This window comes from Cucumis sativus, chromosome 3 (assembly GCF_000004075.3).
Source record: "Cucumis sativus cultivar 9930 chromosome 3, Cucumber_9930_V3, whole genome shotgun sequence".
Lineage (NCBI taxonomy): Eukaryota > Viridiplantae > Streptophyta > Magnoliopsida > Cucurbitales > Cucurbitaceae > Cucumis > Cucumis sativus.
In genome coordinates this window covers 10059928-10078841 of record NC_026657.2, presented here as the reverse complement: position 1 = coordinate 10078841, position 18914 = coordinate 10059928, and the positions used below count along the sequence as shown (strand labels likewise).

Sequence of the window (18914 nt, the reverse complement as noted above, 5' to 3'; positions counted from 1 at the left end):
ACTTGTGAATTATTCTTATGAATTATATAACCAACTTCCCTTAGTAGATTAATTTTATTTTTTTTCATGTGGAAATAAGTTAGACTCTTATTATTTTATCATAATTGTTTCTTGAATTTTTATTACATCAAATATCAAGTCGAAAAGAAAAAAAAATAATAACAATTGAGACTATGAAAATAGGGAATAATTTCGTAATAAACATAAAGAAGATGCATCTATCTATCCATCACTATGAATATACTTTGCTATTTTGAGTTAAATCCCCCAACCCACTTGTCCAGAGAAACAAAAAAAAAAAAAAAAAACATTTGAACCAATATCCATTAAATAAACCGATCCACATTAAGTAACAAGACAGGTGGGTCATATCATTTAACTTCAAAATAACATCACACAAATCAATTGCAACTAAATCAAAATCTTCAAGCCAAACTCCCTCTTACATGTAGAATAAACAAAACAACAAATTGTAAAAATATATTCTTGAAGTATTTTATGGTATCATTACAACTGTAACCATATTTTAGTACCGATTTCTCCAATTTGTCCAAAAAGAAGAAGATAACAAATGCACAAAGCATAATATACATACAAGATTCAAAAATGCCTCTTTTGGTTATGCAAAAATGGTTTGATATCTTCACCCATTTTCCTCTCCACAGACCCAAATGCAAAATAAAAGAAGAAATAAAGGTTGTGTGTGTTATGAGCAGTTAGGCTTGTTTGATGATACAGACTGCAAAACACATTAAATTACAAACATTAATGTCATCACCAAACATACAACCTTATAGGACCACTCCTCAACTCTTCTTCTTCTTCTTCTTCTTTTTTCCCTCTCGAAGGACAATAAAACCAACCCTCTTTCTTCTGCCTTCTTTTGTCAGCAATTATGTACCCAAGAAAAACTTTCTTTTTCTTTTTCTTTTTTCTTTTACTTTCCCTCATTTTCTCTTCCACCAACCAAACAGTAAACAAACACACAATATATATATATATATTATATTCTCTGTCTCTTTTTTTGCACATACACCACGCTTTGGCTTTGATTCTTTTGATTTTTGTGAGTGAGTGTGTGTGTGTGTGTTTGATGATCATCGAAATAACCCACAATTTTGTTTTTGTCTTTCTTACAACAAACATTCCAACCCCCTTTTTCACCAACTACTATATGCCTTTTTCTCCCCCTGCAAAAAAATATGAACAAAAAAAAAAAATCATTTTCTATCAAGTAGAATATATATAAAAGAAAATACAATTATAACCTACTAGCTATATCATTATGATATCATTTTCCTATGCTTTTAATTTTGGTCCTTATGAGATATATAATTTATTTGTTTGTTTTCTGGCCTTTTGAACAAAACATCGATCCTTGAGATAAAAGACACTATTTTGAAGAACATATTGAGGATCAACGTTGAAAAAGATGGAAAACATAGCAAGTTTTTAAAGCTGTATGGTTAATTACCTATGATGCTAATTGATCTTGAGATAAAAAACCATGTTTATCAAATATCGTGAAAGTGAAAAGCTTTTACTAACAATGCCTTAATTACATTCTCATTAAAAGAGTGGTTCATTGGGAAAAGTTGCTTTAATAGAGTTAAGAATGTTTATATAGTACATATTCTCTGAGTATAGGTATAAATGGAGGCTCCATACTTATTGTTCGAAACTACGGACAACAAGTTCAAGGCATTAGAAGCGAGAGAAAATACTTACCGGCCACACGCCGATCATGAACTCTTGGATAAACAATACGAACATCGGAAGGTTGGGAGGAGAGATAATTGGTGAAGGGTAGGAAAGATATATCGTTGAAATATTGATATGATATATTGTTGTCATTGCACCAATTACCAGCTGTTTGAGTTGATATTGTGCGGCCGAATACGGCGGTCGGAGAATGACTCCGGCGAGGATTCCAGCAAATAAACAACGAGGTCGGAGAAAGCTCTTAATATAAACTTATGAGTATCAACGGGGTTGATTTGAAGATAACAAAGAAGAAGCTCCTGCAGATACTCCCAATCTCGCCGGACGTCCACTGGCCGATCTCTCGCTTCGACCATCTCCTGCATTGACGCTCTAAAATCCACAAATGGGTCCATTGAAACCTTCCTAACTTCGACGCCGCCGTGTACGGCGGCGGAAACGGCGGTGCTGTGGTGCGTGTCGGGAGAGGAGTCAAAAATAGAGTTGGAGCAGCCAGGAGAGGAGAAGAAGAACCGGTGGGAAGCGACGGCAGCGGAGAAGTCAGGGACGATGGCGTCGGAATCAGAAGAGGAGTCGTCGGAGAAGAAACCGTCGTCAGCAGCGGTGGAGGTAGAAGAATAGTCGGAGTTTTCCAAGTGGGTAATGGAAAATGGTTTCTTGTTGGGCGTTTGCGGCGGCGATGAGGGTTTGACGGTGGCCGGAAAGCAGCGGAGCTTTGAGAACCAGAGGTGGAAATTTCTTTTCTTCAAAGATGACATTTTTTTTGTTGAGAGAGAGAGAGTGGAGAGTGGAGAATGGGAATTGTTTTGAGAGAGAGAGAGAGAGAGAGATTATTATAAGGTTCTTTAAAAAGAGAGAGTGGGGGCCTCAAAAAAAGGTCACCAAAACCAAACCAAAAAGTGAGAAAATTAAAAATGCAAAGAAAGTTAAATTAAATGATCAAATGTATCAAAGTTTTGGAAGACTTAAGGAAACACATGCAGAAGTAGAAATAAATGTTGGCATATGTAATATCTCTTTTTATACATATATATATATATATATATATATATATATATAATCTACTATTTCATACTCTTTAAAACTTTAGGTTACATTATTTATTAATCTTATGTCACAAACAATTGGAAGAGTCTTGAATTTACAAATGACGATAGAGTTTGCGTTAATACTACAAATCTAAATTCATATCTCTTTTATTTTGTTAGAAGACTATTATCATATTAAATATATTGTCCAAATTCTTTAGTAATCTTTTTTTGTATAGGTTGCCAAAATTTGTATGCATATCAATTTAAGTACAGAGAATTCAAGACTACTTGCCTCTCGAGAACAATCTAAGCTAAGCTTGATTTAATCACGGGTAAGATTTGAAAGAAAGTATATATTTTAATTCTGAAGTATTGAAAGATAAACAACGTTGACCAAATTAAATTTTTTGTTATATTCAAACTTTTTTCCTTTTTATAAAAAATTGAATTATTACGTTTCAAATGGTCAAGGCTTTTATAAATAACCTAATTAGTGGAGTTGAGAAAGAATCCAACTACATTCCAAAAGAAGAATTAGTTACTTGTATTACTCTTTGCCAAATTTGTTACATATTCAATATTAGTACCAAGATCAATGTATTCCTAGTTGACCAAAGTTCAAAGTCTCGACACAACATATGAGATAAATCAACAAATTTTAAGTGTTTATATAGAAAGCTAAAAAGAAATCAAAATTATCAAAGAATCGAACGAGTATTAAAGAACAAGTAATCAAGAAGAGAGATTAAAAGTTATCATAAAAGATGACTTTCATAGATTAAAAGTAACATACACTTGATCTCCAGCAAATGGTACTTGGTTTTTAGTCATCATGTTTTTTCTTCTTCCTTCTGTAGGTTTGTAATTTGAATCTTTTATTGTTATCGTAATTTTTTCTTTCTTCTGAAAATCAGTTTATAAATAGAAATTGGTGTCCGTTGGTGAAGTAAATGTAAAAACCTCAAAAACATATGAAGACAAAACCGTTACTAATGTAATATGGTAATGGACATCTCCATAACTTTTTTAAATACATTTGTGTTTTTCTTCTTTTTGGAGATACTTCCACCAATATTTTATCACTTTATAAAAAATAATGACTTCAATATTTGTTTGACTCATATTTAATACATTCTCTTATTTTAAGAAAAACAAATATTTATCCAATAACCTAACACTTCTGTAGAAGGAAACAATTGTATTTTGAAAATACTTGAAAATATTACCAAATTTACAGGAAACAATTGTATTTGAAAATACTTGAAACTATTACCAAATTTAAGATCTTCTTTCTCGGAGGTGAAAGCCAACCATCTGTTTCCTCTTTCATATTCAAATTTTTATTTAAAAAAATAGCTCCTTTTCAGATAAATCTATTTATTTTAAGAAAAATAAAAGATGGGTCAAATCTAAGGAGAAAATGGAAAGTAAAGAATTACTTGAGAAGTTCTTATCTTAAATCTAAGAAAAAAAATTCAAATGTATCTTAAATCTAACGAAAAAAAAAATCAAAATGTTTCTATAAGATGGGTGGTAAAAATTGTAATAATAAGGAGTTCACACTTTCAAACTAAACTTTTTCCCTTTGTAAAAAAAAGTTAACCAATTCTAAAAAATGAAAAGAAAACAAGAACAATTAAACAAATTTGAAATAGAACCTGCAGAGAGAGACCAATCCATATCCATGAACACTTTCTCAATCCTTTTGAAATAAAAACAAAAAAACCTGACTACACAGTGAACAGTCAACACATTCTGAAATCAACAGCTGGTTTTCCCCCTCCTCTTCTTATTTACCTCTCAATTTCAAAAAACTAACGAAAGAAAAAGAAAGTAAAAATAATAACCGCTTTCTTCTGGAGCAGAGTTTTGTTTTCAAAGGCACAAATAACGGTATTCATCAGAAACTAAAATCCTGATCACACCAACACACTTCATTTCCAAAACACTTACTCACAACTCTCACTTAAGTTGCTGTTTACTTTTTCATATACCTAAACACTCACCCAAAACTCTCGGTTAAAGCTGCTGTTACTTTTTCATATACCTGAACCATCCTCATTCAGATCCGCGGTGGCGATGATGGAGGCTGCCAACCCATCTGGGTGTGTTGTCAGGCTTGGATTGTTCCTCAGATCTGCGCTCACCACCCCCTCTGCATTGCCCTCGTTCAGTCGTGCAGCGGCAGTGATCGAAGCTGCTACCCCACCTGGGTGCGTTGTCATGCTTGGATTGTTCCTCAGCTCTGCGCTCACAACCCCCTCCACATCCTGACGGCTCACTGCCTTGTCTGTCGCCAGTTTTTCAGTTGCCTCCTGTTCAGATTGAAAAGGGTGATAAGTTGTAACTGTAGAAGTGTAATTGGATTTGCTTTTGTAAAGAAAATGTCTAAGCTATACATTGGTAAAAATCTAGTGATATCTGCTACTGCTCAACTAGAGAAACTGAAATACGTTAGACTAAAAGTTTTGTATAGTAGTCAGTCAAGAAAAAGTGAGAGTTTGTTAGCAGCTGGCAATTCTAGCTGCTAAATGTAATTCAGCCAAATCAAGCGAAGTGGTATTAGCATGGCTTCAAGGAGTTCAATTCTCCACTATTCTTGTGGTAAAAAAAGCTATATTCTTGTAGTAAAAAACTAATAAAATAGTTCTTATCAGATAAAGATGACTCAAATCCCAAAACCAATCAGCAACGACTTATTTAATTAAGAAGAAAAAGAAATGTGAAGTCTCTTCTCCCTTGTGAATTTCATTAAGTATAGAATAGAATGTCATAGGGCACAGTTTAGATATGTAGTTCTAATACCGTAAGGACATAGTTGAGCTTGATCTTGTCCTCATCTCGATCCATTCTAGCATTGAAAATTGCTGCCGCTTGGGCAGTGGCGCCAAGCCCACCTGGGTTTATGGCGTTGTTGCCGGTTGCACAGACCTCTGCGGCTTGAATTGCTGCAGCATCACTCTGCTCCACCGGCTTGTTTCCTATCATTTGACATGCCGCTTCCAAGGCTTGTCCGATCGTGATTACATCCTGCTCCGGCATCTCTACCCCACTCGTCATTGTCGTGTCCAAATACTGTCCAACAACCTGGAGAGTTAAATAAATGAAACATTGAATATATGACGCCTCATAGACATCACCCATCTTTTTGTTGATGTACAAAAGAATAAACTCAAATATTTAATAAAGACTTAAAGAAAAAAGAAGAAAGCCGACGGCAAAAGAATGGGGCGGACATCCTAATCCTAAGCATGTTCCTTCTTCAAGTTAAGATGAAACTACATTTTCTGACCAATTTTAGGAGTATGTAGCTATTAAAAAAATTGATTAAATTCCGTGTTTCTAACGATTAATCCCTTTGGCTTTCAATTTAGTCCTCACACCTAAATGAAAGTTAAAATTCGTTAACAAGCTCACGCAATAAAATACTCAATTAAAGTAAATTTAGAAGAAAACAAAATACAGAAATTTCTGACACTAAGAATTAGACCCCTTTTCATCCTAAAAAGAAAAATGCATTTTTTCAAGTTATTTCGTACCAGTGAAAATCTATAGGGAAAAAATGTTACCCACTAGAAAAATCAAATTTAAATGATAAAAAATACGACCAGAAAAATTTCAAGGAATAATACAGAGAGGAAAAAAACAGATGAAACGATGGGAGAGATCAAGATGGGGGGACCTGCCCGGCAACGCATTCAGTGACGACGCGGGCTCCCGGAACATCGGTCTCGCTGATGTTAATGCCTTGACTTTTAGCAACATCGCTAATATCACGGCTACTAAGAAGTCCAACTCGAACATTGCGAGCGGCGGCGGCTCGCATGACATCGGCCGGACCAGTTTCATGCATTTGCCCCAACACCCTCGTTTCAGCACTGGCCATCATTCGAGCATCCTCAGGTGCGATGGGGTTCGCGGCTAGGTCGCCCGAGACGTTGAAAATGTCACCGTATTTGATGGTTTCAAGCTGCTCATCGTCGTTCCGGCGAGACTGCTGCAGTTGTTCGTCCCTGCGTGGTTGTTCTTGACTCATGATTTAACACAAGATCAAAAACCAAATGAGGTTTCTTTCTGCGATGGGGCAAAATTTTGCTATTCGTTATTTGAAGAGATTGGTGAGTGGAAGAGGTGGGTGTAGGATTTAGTTGTGTTGGGACAAGTGTTGAATGTAGAGAAGAAGGAGGGTGATTTGACGATTTAATGTACAGATGGTTAGTGGGGAAAGCTTGAGAAATCCACTGAGGAGAATGGAGTTCCCATTGCTTGACACTTGGCTGAGTTTGATTACAGATGGCAGTTTCTGAAAATTTATAGGTACTGGAGGAAAGTATTATCATATCTAAGAGAATGATTTGGAAATTTTGTCAAACTTATAAGCTTTTGGGTTGGATGTGTTTATTCCCTGCAACGAATTTACGAGATGATATTACTTTAAACTTTGTTTGTCAATCTAGTTTGGATAATTCGGCTACCTAATAGTTAATTATTCAACTGCATAAGAAACGACAAAAGAGGGAAAAAAATTAAGAAACTTGGAAAATAATCAGGTAGAGAGGATTGGAAGTTTAGAATTTTAACAATTACAGTTTACAATGAGATAATTTGAGAATATACGGAGGGGGGAAGTAGTAACTGTTCAAATAATCTCGAAAAAAACAAATAATAACGTTAATTCTTGATTGCTCACTAGAGATGAGTTTAATACCTGCAGAATTGACGGCAAGAGCATTGCTCTTGTGGTGGCAGCCATATCTGGTTAATTCGACACTTCGAAAAGGGCATAATTGGGGTCTGCAATGCAACCAGCAGCATCCTGCATCTCCTTTCTCAGCTTTCCCAGGATGTCCTGAATTTCAGGGTCCTTCTCATGGCTCTTGTCTTTCGCTTGAAACATATGAATTCTACTGTCTACTGTTATCCAACTGAACCCAGCTCCTTTTTTGATCCCTACCTCTTTCATCTCATTTCGTACGACAGTCACTTCTTCCCATCTGAATTCACCTCCCAATCAATTTACCGTAGAATTTGAGAAATCAAAGTCTTGAAGAATGTTAAAGATTAAGTATATCACAATTCAGTAGTTCAAGATTTAGTGGTGATTTTATTTAGTATTAAAGAAGTTTGTCTTTAAACTTCAATGTAGGAAATCTAATAATACAGTAGTAACCTACCGGATTTTAAGTTGAATTCTAACTCACTGAACGAATAGCAGTAGAATACGAATAAAATGTTAAAGTAAACAATGATCTATCAATTTAAATTGTTATAAAGTCATTCTTTTCTAATTGATATTGATAAAAGATATTACGAGTAATGAGCTAACTTTAGAATGTAGATGAATATAAGAGTGTAGTGAAATTTGAAATTGGGTTACCTTCCGGTTGCAGCAAACATATTAGACAGCACAACGTGATTTCCAGAGTCTTTTGGATCAAGTTCAAACAGCTTCTCAGCGGCCAACTTCCCCAACTCTGGCTTCCCATGCATTCGGCAAGCCCCCAACAGAGCACCCCAGATTGAGATTGTAGGAGGAAATGGCATCCTCTTTATAAAATCATAAGCACATTCCACCATTCCAGCACGTCCAAGCAAATCTACCAAGCAAGCATAATGCTCTGGCCCTGGTTCCACACCGTACCTTTCTTTCATGGACTCAAAAATCTTCATCCCCGTCTTCAAATCTCCTGCTCTACTGCAAGCTGATAATGCACAGATCAAACTAACATAGCTTGGCACAATGCCTGCCGCCGATGTCATCTCCTCGAGCAATGCCACAGCCTTGTTTGCATGACCTTGGTGCGCATATCCGCCCAACAATGCATTCCAAGACACCAAGTTTCTCTCTGGCATCGCGTTGAAGGCCTGCTCAGCGTTATCAATACTTCCACATTTTCCATACATGTCAACCAGTGCACTTGCAACAAAGATGTTCTGCTCTACACAAGCCTTGACGGCTAGTGCTTGAACTGACCTTCCAAACTCGATTTCTGAAAGACCAGCACAGGCACAAAGCACACTTGATACCATAAAATCAGTTGGTTCGATATCCTCTTTCCTTGCTCGCAAGAATAAGCAGGAAGCCTTCTCTTCCTCGTTGTTTTGAACGTAAGCAGCTATCAAAGAGGACCAAGATACGCTGTTCCGCTCTCCCATTCTATCAAAAACCATCTCAGAACATTCAACCTCCCCACATTTCCCATAAAAATCAATCAACCCATTTGAAACAGAGACGTTCTGCCCATACCCACTTCGAATAATGAACCCATGAAGCTGACACCCAGGCCCCAGGCCTAGTTTGTCTGAACACGCATTCAAAAAAGCACAAAATGTTATGGAATCTGGCTTCCCACCAACTCGAAGTAGCTCAATAAATGCAATAACAGAGTCTTCAGGTCGCCCATGGAGCACAGAATTAGATATATACGCATTCCACGTCTCGAGGTTTCTATGAGGCATTTCATCAAAAACCTTGTATGCGTCATTAAGAAACCCCAATTTGCTGTACATGTCGAAGACACTGCACCCGACGAAGACATCGTTTATTAATCCCTCCTTAACCGCAAGCGCATGTAGTTGTTTGCCTGTCGTATCCATGCGAAGGCCAGTGGAGGCTTTGAGAACGCAAGGGAAAGTGAAGTCATTGGGTCGAACACAGTCACTTAGCATGTCGGAGAAGTGAAGCAGAGCGGAAACAAAACAGCCGTTTTGGACTGAACCGGCAATGAGGGCAGTCCAAGTAACAACGGAGCGGCAAGGGGCGAGTTCAAGGATGAGTTTGGCCGAGTTAAGATGGTCAAGTTTAGCGTACATGTTCACCAGGTGGTTGTAGAGGAAGGCTGGAAAGGGGGTTTTTAGGGTTTTGAGAATTTGGGCGTGGGCGGCTCGGCCAAGAAGAGAAGAGCGAACCGATACGGCCAATTCGACCACTGAAGCGAGCGAGTTTTGCGAGAGAAACGGCATGGTTGAAAATCGCAAAGATCATTATCTGTTAGATCAGAATGAAGAAGAAACAAAGAATCTTCTTCTATGAAGTTACTTCGATTCAGTTGAATTTGGCGGGAATTCGAGAAGCCATGGAATCGAGCTCTATCATTTGAATATATATATATATTAAAAAAAAAAGCCCGAATGTCTCTCCGCCTCTCTCTCAAAACACATCTCCGATTTTCTCTCCGCCCAATTCTGCCATTAATTACTGAATCCAACCGCCCTCTCTCTCTCATTCTCTGATAACTCAGTTAGGAGAGACAAAGGAAAAAGAAGATTTCGAGGTTTAGGAAGAGGGAGAGCAAAAACGAAGACGAAATTCTGAGGTTCATCCATGGAGCCAATTGATGGATTAACCTCAACCAATTACAAGGCGGGATCTGTCTCCAACCTCCAAATGGCTATTTCATCAGTGTTTTCACGGTGGGACGGCCTTCAAATGGCCATTGAAAATCAATGGGGAGGTCGCGACTCTCACCAAAAATCACTGAATCTCGTCTCTGATGTCTTCTCTTGGTTCTCTCATTCCAAACGTTATTATCCCTCTTCTGTAAATCAACATCCGCCATTAAAATAACCTTCTTCAATAATTTTTTGATGCGTGCGTTTTTGCTTCCATTAATGCAGCTCCTTTATACGTGGAAGATCTAGAAAATCTGCTCCATGAAACTCTATTGCTCTCCTTCAACACCGAGATTGAAGATGGCAGCATCGAACAGGTAAAAATTCATTACACAACATCGAGATTACAATGACTTCAACATAAAATTTTGATTTTATTTTTTCTTTATGAAAATTCAAGCAGGTAGCAGAACAATTGATGATGATATACGAAGAAAATTTGGTGGGAAGTCGTTAGAAAAAAAAATTGTAGAATCTTTGTTAAATCATACCCTCAAACTTTGATGTATTGCTTTTTGGATTTTTTGGTTTGTAAGAATTAATTTACCTAGTTTATTACCGGTTACATCGACCTCCAATGTTAAGTATGAATATCGGTGTATTTGTAAATGTGAATTTCACGTTATGTTATTTTTTAAAAAAAGTTTAATATACTACATAAGATTAAGTAATTAGTTTTATTTTTCATTTAATAAGTAGAAGGTGATGTGAATTATTATTAAATTAAACTTGATTTGATAATTTATATTTTTTATCGTTTAAATAAACTTTAAATTGATTACCTATTAACTTGATATATGTTAGGATTGATGTTATAAAACTTATATACAGTAGCTTCAAATCATATACTATTCAATAAAATTGTTGTTAAGAAATTATTAGTGAAATTTTGGAAAAATAAATGCAGATTCATACTCGAAATGGTGAAACTGGTCAATGAGGAAAAAATGGTAAAAAAGTCAAAATTTCGACTTTTGGTTAATATTTTGATTTTAACTTGAATGGTGAAATAGTAATTTTTATCCTCTAACTAAAGTTAGTGGAAAAATCTAACATGTCGTTGGATAATATCATTAACTCTTAGTCGGCGATATGGAGACTCATGATGATGACATTTAGCCCACCAAGAGACAATGCATTGTTGCATAATTATTCCACTACTAAATGGAAGCTCATGATGATGACACCAAACCCACCAAGAGTTAATGGAACGTGAGGTATTGAACTTTGGTGAGTTGACATGCATTAGTTACATGTGTTTAGTCTATTTAAAGGGTGCATTTTAAAATGTGTAAAAACTTTTGACTCGTGTGATTTTTCTTTAAAAATATCAATCACCAAATAATTCATCAAATCTTTGACACTACTTCAATTATCAACTCATAAATATTTTATTCATTGAGTCCACAATTCGAATCTAAATCGGAAGAATAGTAGATCAACTCTAGTAGTGGTCCGATTTGTATTCAAGATGAGATTCGAATATGTACATTCAAACATACAAATCAAGCTACAAATGTTGTTAATTTGTTGAAATGATATATTTAACATAAGCTCCTTTATTCAATTTCAATAATTATAGTTAACATAATTAATTATTAATTACTTGTTTACTTAATAAGGTAGGTTCAAGTTTTTCGTAAGGTATAATTTAAAAACTCAAAAGCCTTAATTATTATTATTTAATCAATTTCAGAAAAAAAAAACAACTTGAAGAAATAAATTTAAGATTTACTTTGAAATTAGAATTACAATAACTAAAATTAGTAATTGATAATATAAAAATTAAAATTCAAACCATTATACAATAGTATTTTAACGAAGAGAAATATTTTAAAAGATAAGAAACAAAAAGAACCGTTGATCGGTTGGACCTATCGGTATTGGGCCTTTCGGTCCAGTCCCTCGGCGGTCCATCAAAGGCTTTCGGTTGTGCGGCGTGGAACCTTTTTACTCAATTTACAATGCTTCGGTGTTCGTTCGTTTGTTCTTCTTATTCTTCTTCCTTCTTCTTCCTTCTTCTTCATTTTTCTCATTCCCGCGAAAAATTTAATCTCCTTAATCTCTCTATTTTCTCATTTATTTAATATTTCTCTACAATGTAAGTACTGTTTCCTTACGATTCTCTTACATTTCAATCATGATTCACTTCCCGCTTCACCCATTTCTGTTGTTCATTTCCTAACTCCGCTTTTTTGCAGATTATCACACCACACTACTGGACAGACCAAACCCTAAAGTTCTCTGGATGCCTTGTTGAATTCTTCGAGGTGAGGTTTTTGATATGGTCGATATTTGTTACTTAGCAAATCCCTTTTTTGGAGAACTAGGGGTGGAAAGACTATTTAGGATTTCTCATTTCTTATGTTTCTTGGTCATTATTGGAAATCGGTAGCACCTGCTAGTTACTAATGAGCATTGCTTGGGTATTCTAACTCGGAACCAATAAATGGGATTATAAATAATTAATTTCAAGTTAGATACGTTTAGTTTATCTATTTATTTTAGTTTCAAGAATTCATTTTTTTTATAAAAAAATTAATAATTGTGAAGTGTGAACTAATCTATTAAATTTATGATAACTATATGAGTTAAATCGTTTTGTAAAAATATAAACAGATCTTGTAAGTTTTTTTTTTTTATAAATTTCATTCCTACCTGTCGAACACCGTCTTCCAATTCTCAGGTATCACATTCCTACAACTTTCTTTGTTTTTTTTTTTGTTCTCTCCACCCCTCCCAATACCTTCTGTTTGTCGTGGAACCTGATCATGAGAGTTGGGAGCTATCTGATTGGTTTTGCCTCATCAGTTGGTAGTTTCTAATAATGAATGTTAATAGCATTGCCTATGTTTATGTTCATTGGGGGAGAAAATGTATTGCCTATGCTTATAGGTTCGTTGGTTTGTCTACCATTTTAGATGTCGGGGAATCCCGCGAAGACAGAAGTTCTTGAGGATACAAATGGCTGTTCATCCGGGGTGAATAAAAATGAGCTGATTCTTAGACCAGTTTCTCAAGATGAATCTGGGGAGGGCTTGCCATATGCTCCTGAAAATTGGCCCAATCCTGGTGATAACTGGAGTTGGAGGGTGGGGAAGAGAGTTGCTATAACTGGCCATTTTCTGGATAGGTACCTTTATTCTCCTCGTGGTATTAGCGCGTCCGAAAACTCAGCTCGTAAAGGGCAAAGTTTTGCAAGCAAGCTTTCAGTTGAAAGATATATCCAGTCTGAGTTCCCTAATGCAGACGTTGAGGCTTTTTTTGCTTCATTCAGTTGGAAGATACCAGCAAAAAAGTCATCTTCAGCCCAAGGTTAGCTTAATATATTCGATCAGTCTCTTCTCATCTCATACCAGAGAGTCTGTTTGGCAGTGAATTCAGATTATGTTTTATATTTTCAGATTCACTGAGTTCAACAGATATACACTTGACGGACAATCCAAATTCTGTTTCTGAAAACTGTTTTCGGATTTTGTGATCCAAAGAGTGTAAATTCTGAAAACAACTTTTTTATGTTTTCATTGTATCTAGAATTTGAATTTTACATTTTGACAAGATATTAAATACATAAAAATATTTAGAAATACAATATGTAAGGTTATAAACTCAATTCATTTTTTCAATATAATATGTACTATGTAATGTATTATAAATTATATAATAATGCAAAATAATAATTATATAAATTTTTAGGTTACATTACAAATTTGGTCCATGTAGTTTTAAAAGGATAGAATTTAGTCTCTATGGTTTATAACTAGAATTTAGTCCTTTTAATTTACTAAAATCACATAAAATAGTCTCGTTTGTAGGGATTATCTATGAAGGTTGTCAAATGATAAGGACTATATATGGAGTTTTATCGGAATCTAGGCTAAACTTTAACCTTCTCTCAACAATAGGGACTAAAATTGCAATTTAACCAATTTTTAACCCTAAATTATATTCATAAATAAATTAATAATAGTTTATTGTCAACTAATCTTAGTGGATAAGTAAGACTAGATTTAGGATTTATGAATATATAGTATGAAACACATTTAAACATTTTTTAAAATCTTAATCCAATTTTTGAATCTGTCACCAAACACATCAGAAAATATTTTCATTGAATCCATAATTTTCAAATTTTGGTTTGAAGATTCTGTACCAAACAGGCCCTTAGCTCTTGTAGCTTCACTAACTTTATTATTTATCTCAGTTATAGCATTCTCGTCTAGCCTCTTGTATCTGAAATGACTTCTGTTGGTTGAAGTGAAATGCCTATTTTAGGTGAAATATTTCTATTGTTGTAATTGGTTGTCTTAAATGACAAGTATCTGATGATTATGTAATATTGAATTTATGTTGCATTATATTTAAGTTTATTGTTACAGGTAGTCTATACATGATACACTCCCACATACAAGATAAATACTTTGGATAGGATCAGCACCTAGTATTTTCGTTCCAGTTTAGTTCCCATGTCTCTGATTTTATTGTCTTTCCCTTCGTTGCTTATCAGAACTTAGGCCTTATTCGTTGGCCTTTTCATTTTTGTTGGGCCAATGGCTAACAAGGTTTACAGGTTAGAACTCTGAAATTTTGGAAGTTTAGATGAAACCAAGTGGCTGGACCTCAAAGGGGACTCACTGAAGTTCTACTGTCATGTTGTCAAAAGCATCGCTGTATATAATAATTTCTTTATCATTTAATATAAAGTCAGCATGTGTGTATGTGCATGTTAGGTCACATCGTATTTTTATTGATTGGGTAACCTTTTTTATTGCTTTCATAGTAATCATTCTACTATTTTTAGAGATCCTTAATTTACAGTTGATCTTATTTAGGTACTCGGGTAAAACACATTCCATGCTCTCTACCCTCAAAAAAGATAGAGGAATGCTCCGCATCTGCGTCCCAGAATGATAAAGTGGGTTGCAAGGCTGGAAATAAGAACTGTTATAGTTTATCTGTTTCTGAAAATCCATCTTCATCCAAATCCATGTCTTGTGGTATTTGCTGCAGTGAATCTCGCTTTTGCCGTGATTGCTGCTGTATACTTTGCTGCAAGATTATAGACACGACCGTGGAAAGTTATAGCTACATAAAATGTAAAGCAGTGGTGGGTGATGGATATATTTGTGGACATCTTTCTCATATAAAATGTGGTCTTAAATCGTATACAGCTGGGACAGTTGGAGGAAGCATTGGACTGGATGCTGAGTATTATTGTCGACGTTGTGATGCCAGAACGGATTTGGTATCACATGTAGAAAGATTTTTGCAGTCATGCCAATCAGCTGACTGCCAAGATGATGTTGAGGAGATCTTAAACCTTGGTTTATGTATTTTGCGTGGTTCGCACAAAATGAGAGCAAAGGAGTTGTTAAGACACATTGAACTGAGCATTGAGAAGGTAAAACTGGTATTTTCTACAAATACTAAATATTGCAATATCCTATGCTGCTCTGGGACTTTTCCATACTATTTGACTTTGAATGCTTGCTTCAGATTAAAACTGGGACTTGCTTGGAAAAGATTTGGAAGATGGAGGAAGATAGCTCAGCAAATTGCACTGGTAATTTTTCTTCAAATCCAATAGCATGGATAAGTTCTCACAACCGTATAAGCATGAGAAATTGTAATACCATCCATTAGGGTCTCAGCTAATTGCACTGGTAATTATTTTTTCGTCAAGTCCCATCATTGATAACTATGGAGAAAGATTTCATCATTTGAATATAGGGTCTGATTCTACATACTCGAACAAATCTGTCTTAGGAACAATGTCTCTAAGTGGTTAGTTGTATAACCAGCCAAATATTTAGTATGTTCAACAGCCATTTAGACCATCGATTTTTCATACTCTTGCTCGTTAAAAGAATGATAAGTATACTCTCAAAACAAGAAAAAGAGATGATTTTGTATTTTGTGAAAGAAATGATTTTGTATTTTATGCACAGATGCACCTGATACTGCTGATTCTACAGAAAGTTCTCATGAAACTTCAGACTCCCTTATAAGCTCAGAATGGACTATGTCCACCCCTTTTGATCATTGGATCGAGTCCTTAAAACTTGAAGACGAAATTGATCAGGTTTTGCATGGACTGAAAAGATCACAGGAGTTCGAGTATAATTTAGCAGAAGAAAAGCTTCTATTACATAAAAATTATCTACATAACCTCTTTCAGCAACTTGAAAAGGAGCAAACTGAACTCAGACATCAAGCACCATCAACGGGACAAAATGCCGTATCAAACAGAGTGGACCAAATAAAACGAGAAGTAAAGAGACTGAAGAGAATGGAAAAGATTGCTGATGGATTTGGAATGACTCCGAAAGATATCCTCAAGGAGGACTTCGATTTGGATGTTGAAATAGAGATACGGAAGTGAAAAAATACGATGTCTCACAAAATTTCACTGAACTTGCTTGGTTCATTTAGCTCTTATGTGAGTTTTTGTATTTTTTACTGTGTATCATATGGCTTCACACGAGGCTGAGTCTATGATATCGAGGTTTTACTCGGTTTTTGAGGATATCTGGATTCAGAAAGCAAAGACTGAACCTATACCGTTGTGGAGTTGCCAGAAGGAATGTAGAGTAGAGATATTTTGGTCAATTGGAAACTAACCCTCAGCAACGAGTTTTCACGGTAGGCCTTCATATCAAATTATCAACACCATGGATTTTATACTCTACTGACCAAACTGTGAGCTTACTCCTATTTGTTGTCTTTGTTACTTATATATTGAATGTATTAGCAAGTGAGAGTTAGAAACGAGCATTGTTTGAAGATATATACTTAAATCTTTGCCTCTTCAACTCTCTCAGGAAATGATTATTTATGTTTTGAATTCTTGTGAACATTGGAACTTTTCTCAGCTAAACTTCTACGTTCCCATTGGTTGCTTTCCATGACTTCTGTGGAGCTTAGTGTAGGGGATCCAGTCTGGTTCAGATTTCTTATAACTACATGCAGAAGAGAGGTAACTTCTCTTGATTACATTTTGCTAAAATCAGAACATATTTGAAACGGGAAAAGAAGAAGAAGACATAATCCCACTTATTACATAGAAAGGAAGCTTCGTGGAATGCAGTGAAACCGCCATTTTCTTCATCAGGATGATGATGATGAAGATGATTGTTGCACCTACTGTTGACGTGTGATTGTGTTCACGACAAAAAAGGTCGGCTCCTTTCTTTGTCATCTTGGCTTTTCTATCCTTACGAATGTATTTTGTACTTTCTCTTTGAGACCATAGTGATAATGCGAGTTTTGGATGTTATTAGCTTGTCAAGTTCATCTTTTTAGCCGTTTAATCGAAAATGGATTTGTTCTTGGCATTTATTTCTCTCCCTCTTCCTTGCATGTGAAATCCCTTATTTTGCTTAAATCTCTTCCCATTTTTATTCATAACGGAAAATGATCGTCATCAGATAAGTGGGCTTTGCCAAGATATTCAATGGTGTGTTTCTGTTTGTCACAAATTAGATTTGTATAATCCAAATATTTGAGATTATGTGTTGATATGATTTCATGGCATAAATATGAACTTGTAAAGTTCATCTTAAATCCGAAAACCCAATCAGACTATACAGTTCTAAAAATCATAAATGTGATTTTTTTTTTTTTTCATTTTCTTATCACCAATTTTTATATATTTATTTTGAGGGGTAGAAAAAGGAATTTACCTTTACGTTAAACCAACATTTTACATCATAATAATTAGTCATTATAATATGAGAGGATGATTGTAGCTGTAGGCCACTGCGATGCAATCATTCCAAGTCGAAAAGCCAATAAAATGATGGAACTTTAGATGAATGCCTGATTCACATGGTCAGCTACATGGAATTCAACTTCACTGTAATTTTTTTCTTCACATATAATATATATATAATCTATATATTATGTCACTGTAATTTTTTTCTTCATATATAATATATATAATCTATATATTATGTCAAAGTAAGACAAATTTCTCCAATTTCACACCAATCTATTTTGTGAGGGAGTCAAAACTGTGCAGAAGTGTCATAGTAATGTAATCATTTCATAGATTTGTATTTCAATTGAAAATTCATGTTGTGGAAATTCAACAATAGGATTACCGGATAATGTAATTTGTAGGCATATATAAATGGGATTAACAATCAAGCAATTAGTTTGGAATTTTATAATTTAATCATCAATATACAAACTACTTGGATTGATACCTCTCATGAGTTGAACAGAAGAGTGCATAAGCAATCAAAAATTCAATAAAGGTATTTCATATCATTGAATTACTGCAGAATATACTAGGACCCCGATATTTAATTGTTATATATTTTTAAGGACGAAAGAGTTTTCTTACTACCAACCTAATCACAGTTCACTAAGTTTAGACATGCACCATTTGATCAATACGGTAGATGTTCCGAATTTCTCCACCCATGTTGAACAAAAAAAAAAAAAAAAAAAAAAAAAGAATCATGAGCAGCTAGAATAAATCAACACCAAACGTGACCCATGGGAAAGATTAAAAAGGATTATCAAAGATAATGAGAAGGTAGGGCATTGCTCGAACAAGTCAACAATGAAAAGGAAAAAAGGGAGAGATCTAAGGAATGAGAATAGGCAAAGCAGTTAGGATTTAGGAATAAGAATTTGGCAACTAAATCGTGGCAGATGTGAGGAAAATAAGGCATAAAATAAGGTTTTATTTTGTGTTTTGGGTAGCATGAAAAGTGCCAAATTATATGTTTTAAATACATAAAGTAAGGAAGCACATATGGC

General features: G+C 35.1%; 4 protein-coding genes and 1 long non-coding RNA gene across 10 annotated transcripts; 2 read left to right on the top strand and 3 right to left on the bottom strand.

Annotated features, from left to right (window-relative positions):
• Positions 1 to 424: 424 nt before the first annotated feature.
• LOC105434836 lies at positions 425 to 2720 on the bottom strand. The gene is made up of 2 exons (XR_968927.2): positions 1729 to 2720; positions 425 to 1190 (listed from the first exon to the last, which is right to left on the bottom strand). It is a non-coding gene; the product is annotated as an uncharacterized LOC105434836 (long non-coding RNA).
• Positions 2721 to 4398: 1678 nt separating this feature from the next.
• Positions 4399 to 7597, bottom strand: LOC101221592 (late embryogenesis abundant protein D-34). 3 transcript variants are annotated; one of them, XM_031882737.1, is made up of 4 exons: positions 7462 to 7597; positions 6436 to 6827; positions 5559 to 5840; positions 4399 to 5068 (listed from the first exon to the last, which is right to left on the bottom strand). In XM_031882737.1, exons 2-4 carry the CDS (start codon positions 6787 to 6789, stop codon positions 4793 to 4795), a joined length of 912 nt encoding a protein of 303 aa, XP_031738597.1. In that variant the 5' UTR covers positions 6790 to 6827; positions 7462 to 7597; the 3' UTR covers positions 4399 to 4792. The 3 variants fall into 3 exon arrangements, with proteins under 3 accessions (XP_031738597.1, XP_011650977.1, XP_011650979.1); XM_011652675.2 differs by lacking the exon at positions 7462 to 7597 and having other exon boundaries at positions 6436 to 7247; XM_011652677.2 differs by lacking the exon at positions 7462 to 7597 and having other exon boundaries at positions 5559 to 5828; positions 6436 to 7247.
• On the bottom strand, positions 7462 to 10547 carry LOC101221353 (pentatricopeptide repeat-containing protein At4g14850). The gene is made up of 2 exons (XM_031882736.1): positions 8131 to 10547; positions 7462 to 7747 (listed from the first exon to the last, which is right to left on the bottom strand). Exons 1-2 carry the CDS (start codon positions 9714 to 9716, stop codon positions 7513 to 7515), a joined length of 1821 nt encoding a protein of 606 aa, XP_031738596.1. The 5' UTR covers positions 9717 to 10547; the 3' UTR covers positions 7462 to 7512.
• LOC101221113 (pre-rRNA-processing protein TSR2) lies at positions 10051 to 10819 on the top strand. Of its 2 annotated transcripts, none has more exons than XM_011652673.2 (3): positions 10051 to 10276; positions 10371 to 10462; positions 10546 to 10819. In XM_011652673.2, the coding sequence occupies exons 1-3, from the start codon at positions 10078 to 10080 to the stop codon at positions 10600 to 10602; spliced, it is 348 nt and encodes a 115-aa protein (XP_011650975.1). In that variant the 5' UTR covers positions 10051 to 10077; the 3' UTR covers positions 10603 to 10819. The 2 variants fall into 2 exon arrangements, with proteins under 2 accessions (XP_011650975.1, XP_004134444.1); XM_004134396.3 differs by having other exon boundaries at positions 10549 to 10816.
• Positions 10820 to 12093: 1274 nt separating this feature from the next.
• On the top strand, positions 12094 to 17481 carry LOC101220879. Of its 3 annotated transcripts, none has more exons than XR_004215283.1 (7): positions 12094 to 12246; positions 12347 to 12415; positions 13067 to 13460; positions 14978 to 15546; positions 15642 to 15708; positions 16094 to 16787; positions 17018 to 17481. XR_004215283.1 is itself a non-coding variant. In XM_011652672.2 (6 exons), the coding sequence occupies exons 3-6, from the start codon at positions 13067 to 13069 to the stop codon at positions 16525 to 16527; spliced, it is 1464 nt and encodes a 487-aa protein (XP_011650974.1). In that variant the 5' UTR covers positions 12094 to 12246; positions 12347 to 12415; the 3' UTR covers positions 16528 to 17479. The 3 variants fall into 3 exon arrangements, 1 of the variants encoding a protein (XP_011650974.1); XR_004215282.1 differs by having other exon boundaries at positions 16094 to 16844; XM_011652672.2 differs by having other exon boundaries at positions 16094 to 17479.
• The last annotated feature ends 1433 nt before the right edge of the window (positions 17482 to 18914 follow it).

What these genes read in the sequence shown, in the direction of transcription:
- LOC101221592 (XM_031882737.1), bottom strand. Translation starts at nt 6,789, where the DNA reads ATGAGTCAAGAACAACCACGCAGGGACGAACAACTGCAGCAGTCTCGC. An exon ending in CTGAATGCGTTGCCGGGCAG is followed by an intron (nt 5,841 to 6,435) that starts GTCCCCCCATCT and finishes TTAACTCTCCAG; the next exon opens with GTTGTTGGACAGTATTTGGA. An exon ending in AGCTCAACTATGTCCTTACG is followed by an intron (nt 5,069 to 5,558) that starts GTATTAGAACTA and finishes CAATCTGAACAG; the next exon opens with GAGGCAACTGAAAAACTGGC.
- LOC101221353 (XM_031882736.1), bottom strand. Translation starts at nt 9,716, where the DNA reads ATGCCGTTTCTCTCGCAAAACTCGCTCGCTTCAGTGGTCGAATTGGCC. An exon ending in ATGTTTGCTGCAACCGGAAG is followed by an intron (nt 7,748 to 8,130) that starts GTAACCCAATTT and finishes AGGTGAATTCAG; the next exon opens with ATGGGAAGAAGTGACTGTCG.
- LOC101221113 (XM_011652673.2), top strand. Translation starts at nt 10,078, where the DNA reads ATGGAGCCAATTGATGGATTAACCTCAACCAATTACAAGGCGGGATCT. An exon ending in TTGGTTCTCTCATTCCAAAC is followed by an intron (nt 10,277 to 10,370) that starts GTTATTATCCCT and finishes CCATTAATGCAG; the next exon opens with CTCCTTTATACGTGGAAGAT. An exon ending in AAGATGGCAGCATCGAACAG is followed by an intron (nt 10,463 to 10,545) that starts GTAAAAATTCAT and finishes TGAAAATTCAAG; the next exon opens with CAGGTAGCAGAACAATTGAT.
- LOC101220879 (XM_011652672.2), top strand. Translation starts at nt 13,067, where the DNA reads ATGTCGGGGAATCCCGCGAAGACAGAAGTTCTTGAGGATACAAATGGC. An exon ending in AAAGTCATCTTCAGCCCAAG is followed by an intron (nt 13,461 to 14,977) that starts GTTAGCTTAATA and finishes GATCTTATTTAG; the next exon opens with GTACTCGGGTAAAACACATT. An exon ending in TTGAACTGAGCATTGAGAAG is followed by an intron (nt 15,547 to 15,641) that starts GTAAAACTGGTA and finishes TGCTTGCTTCAG; the next exon opens with ATTAAAACTGGGACTTGCTT.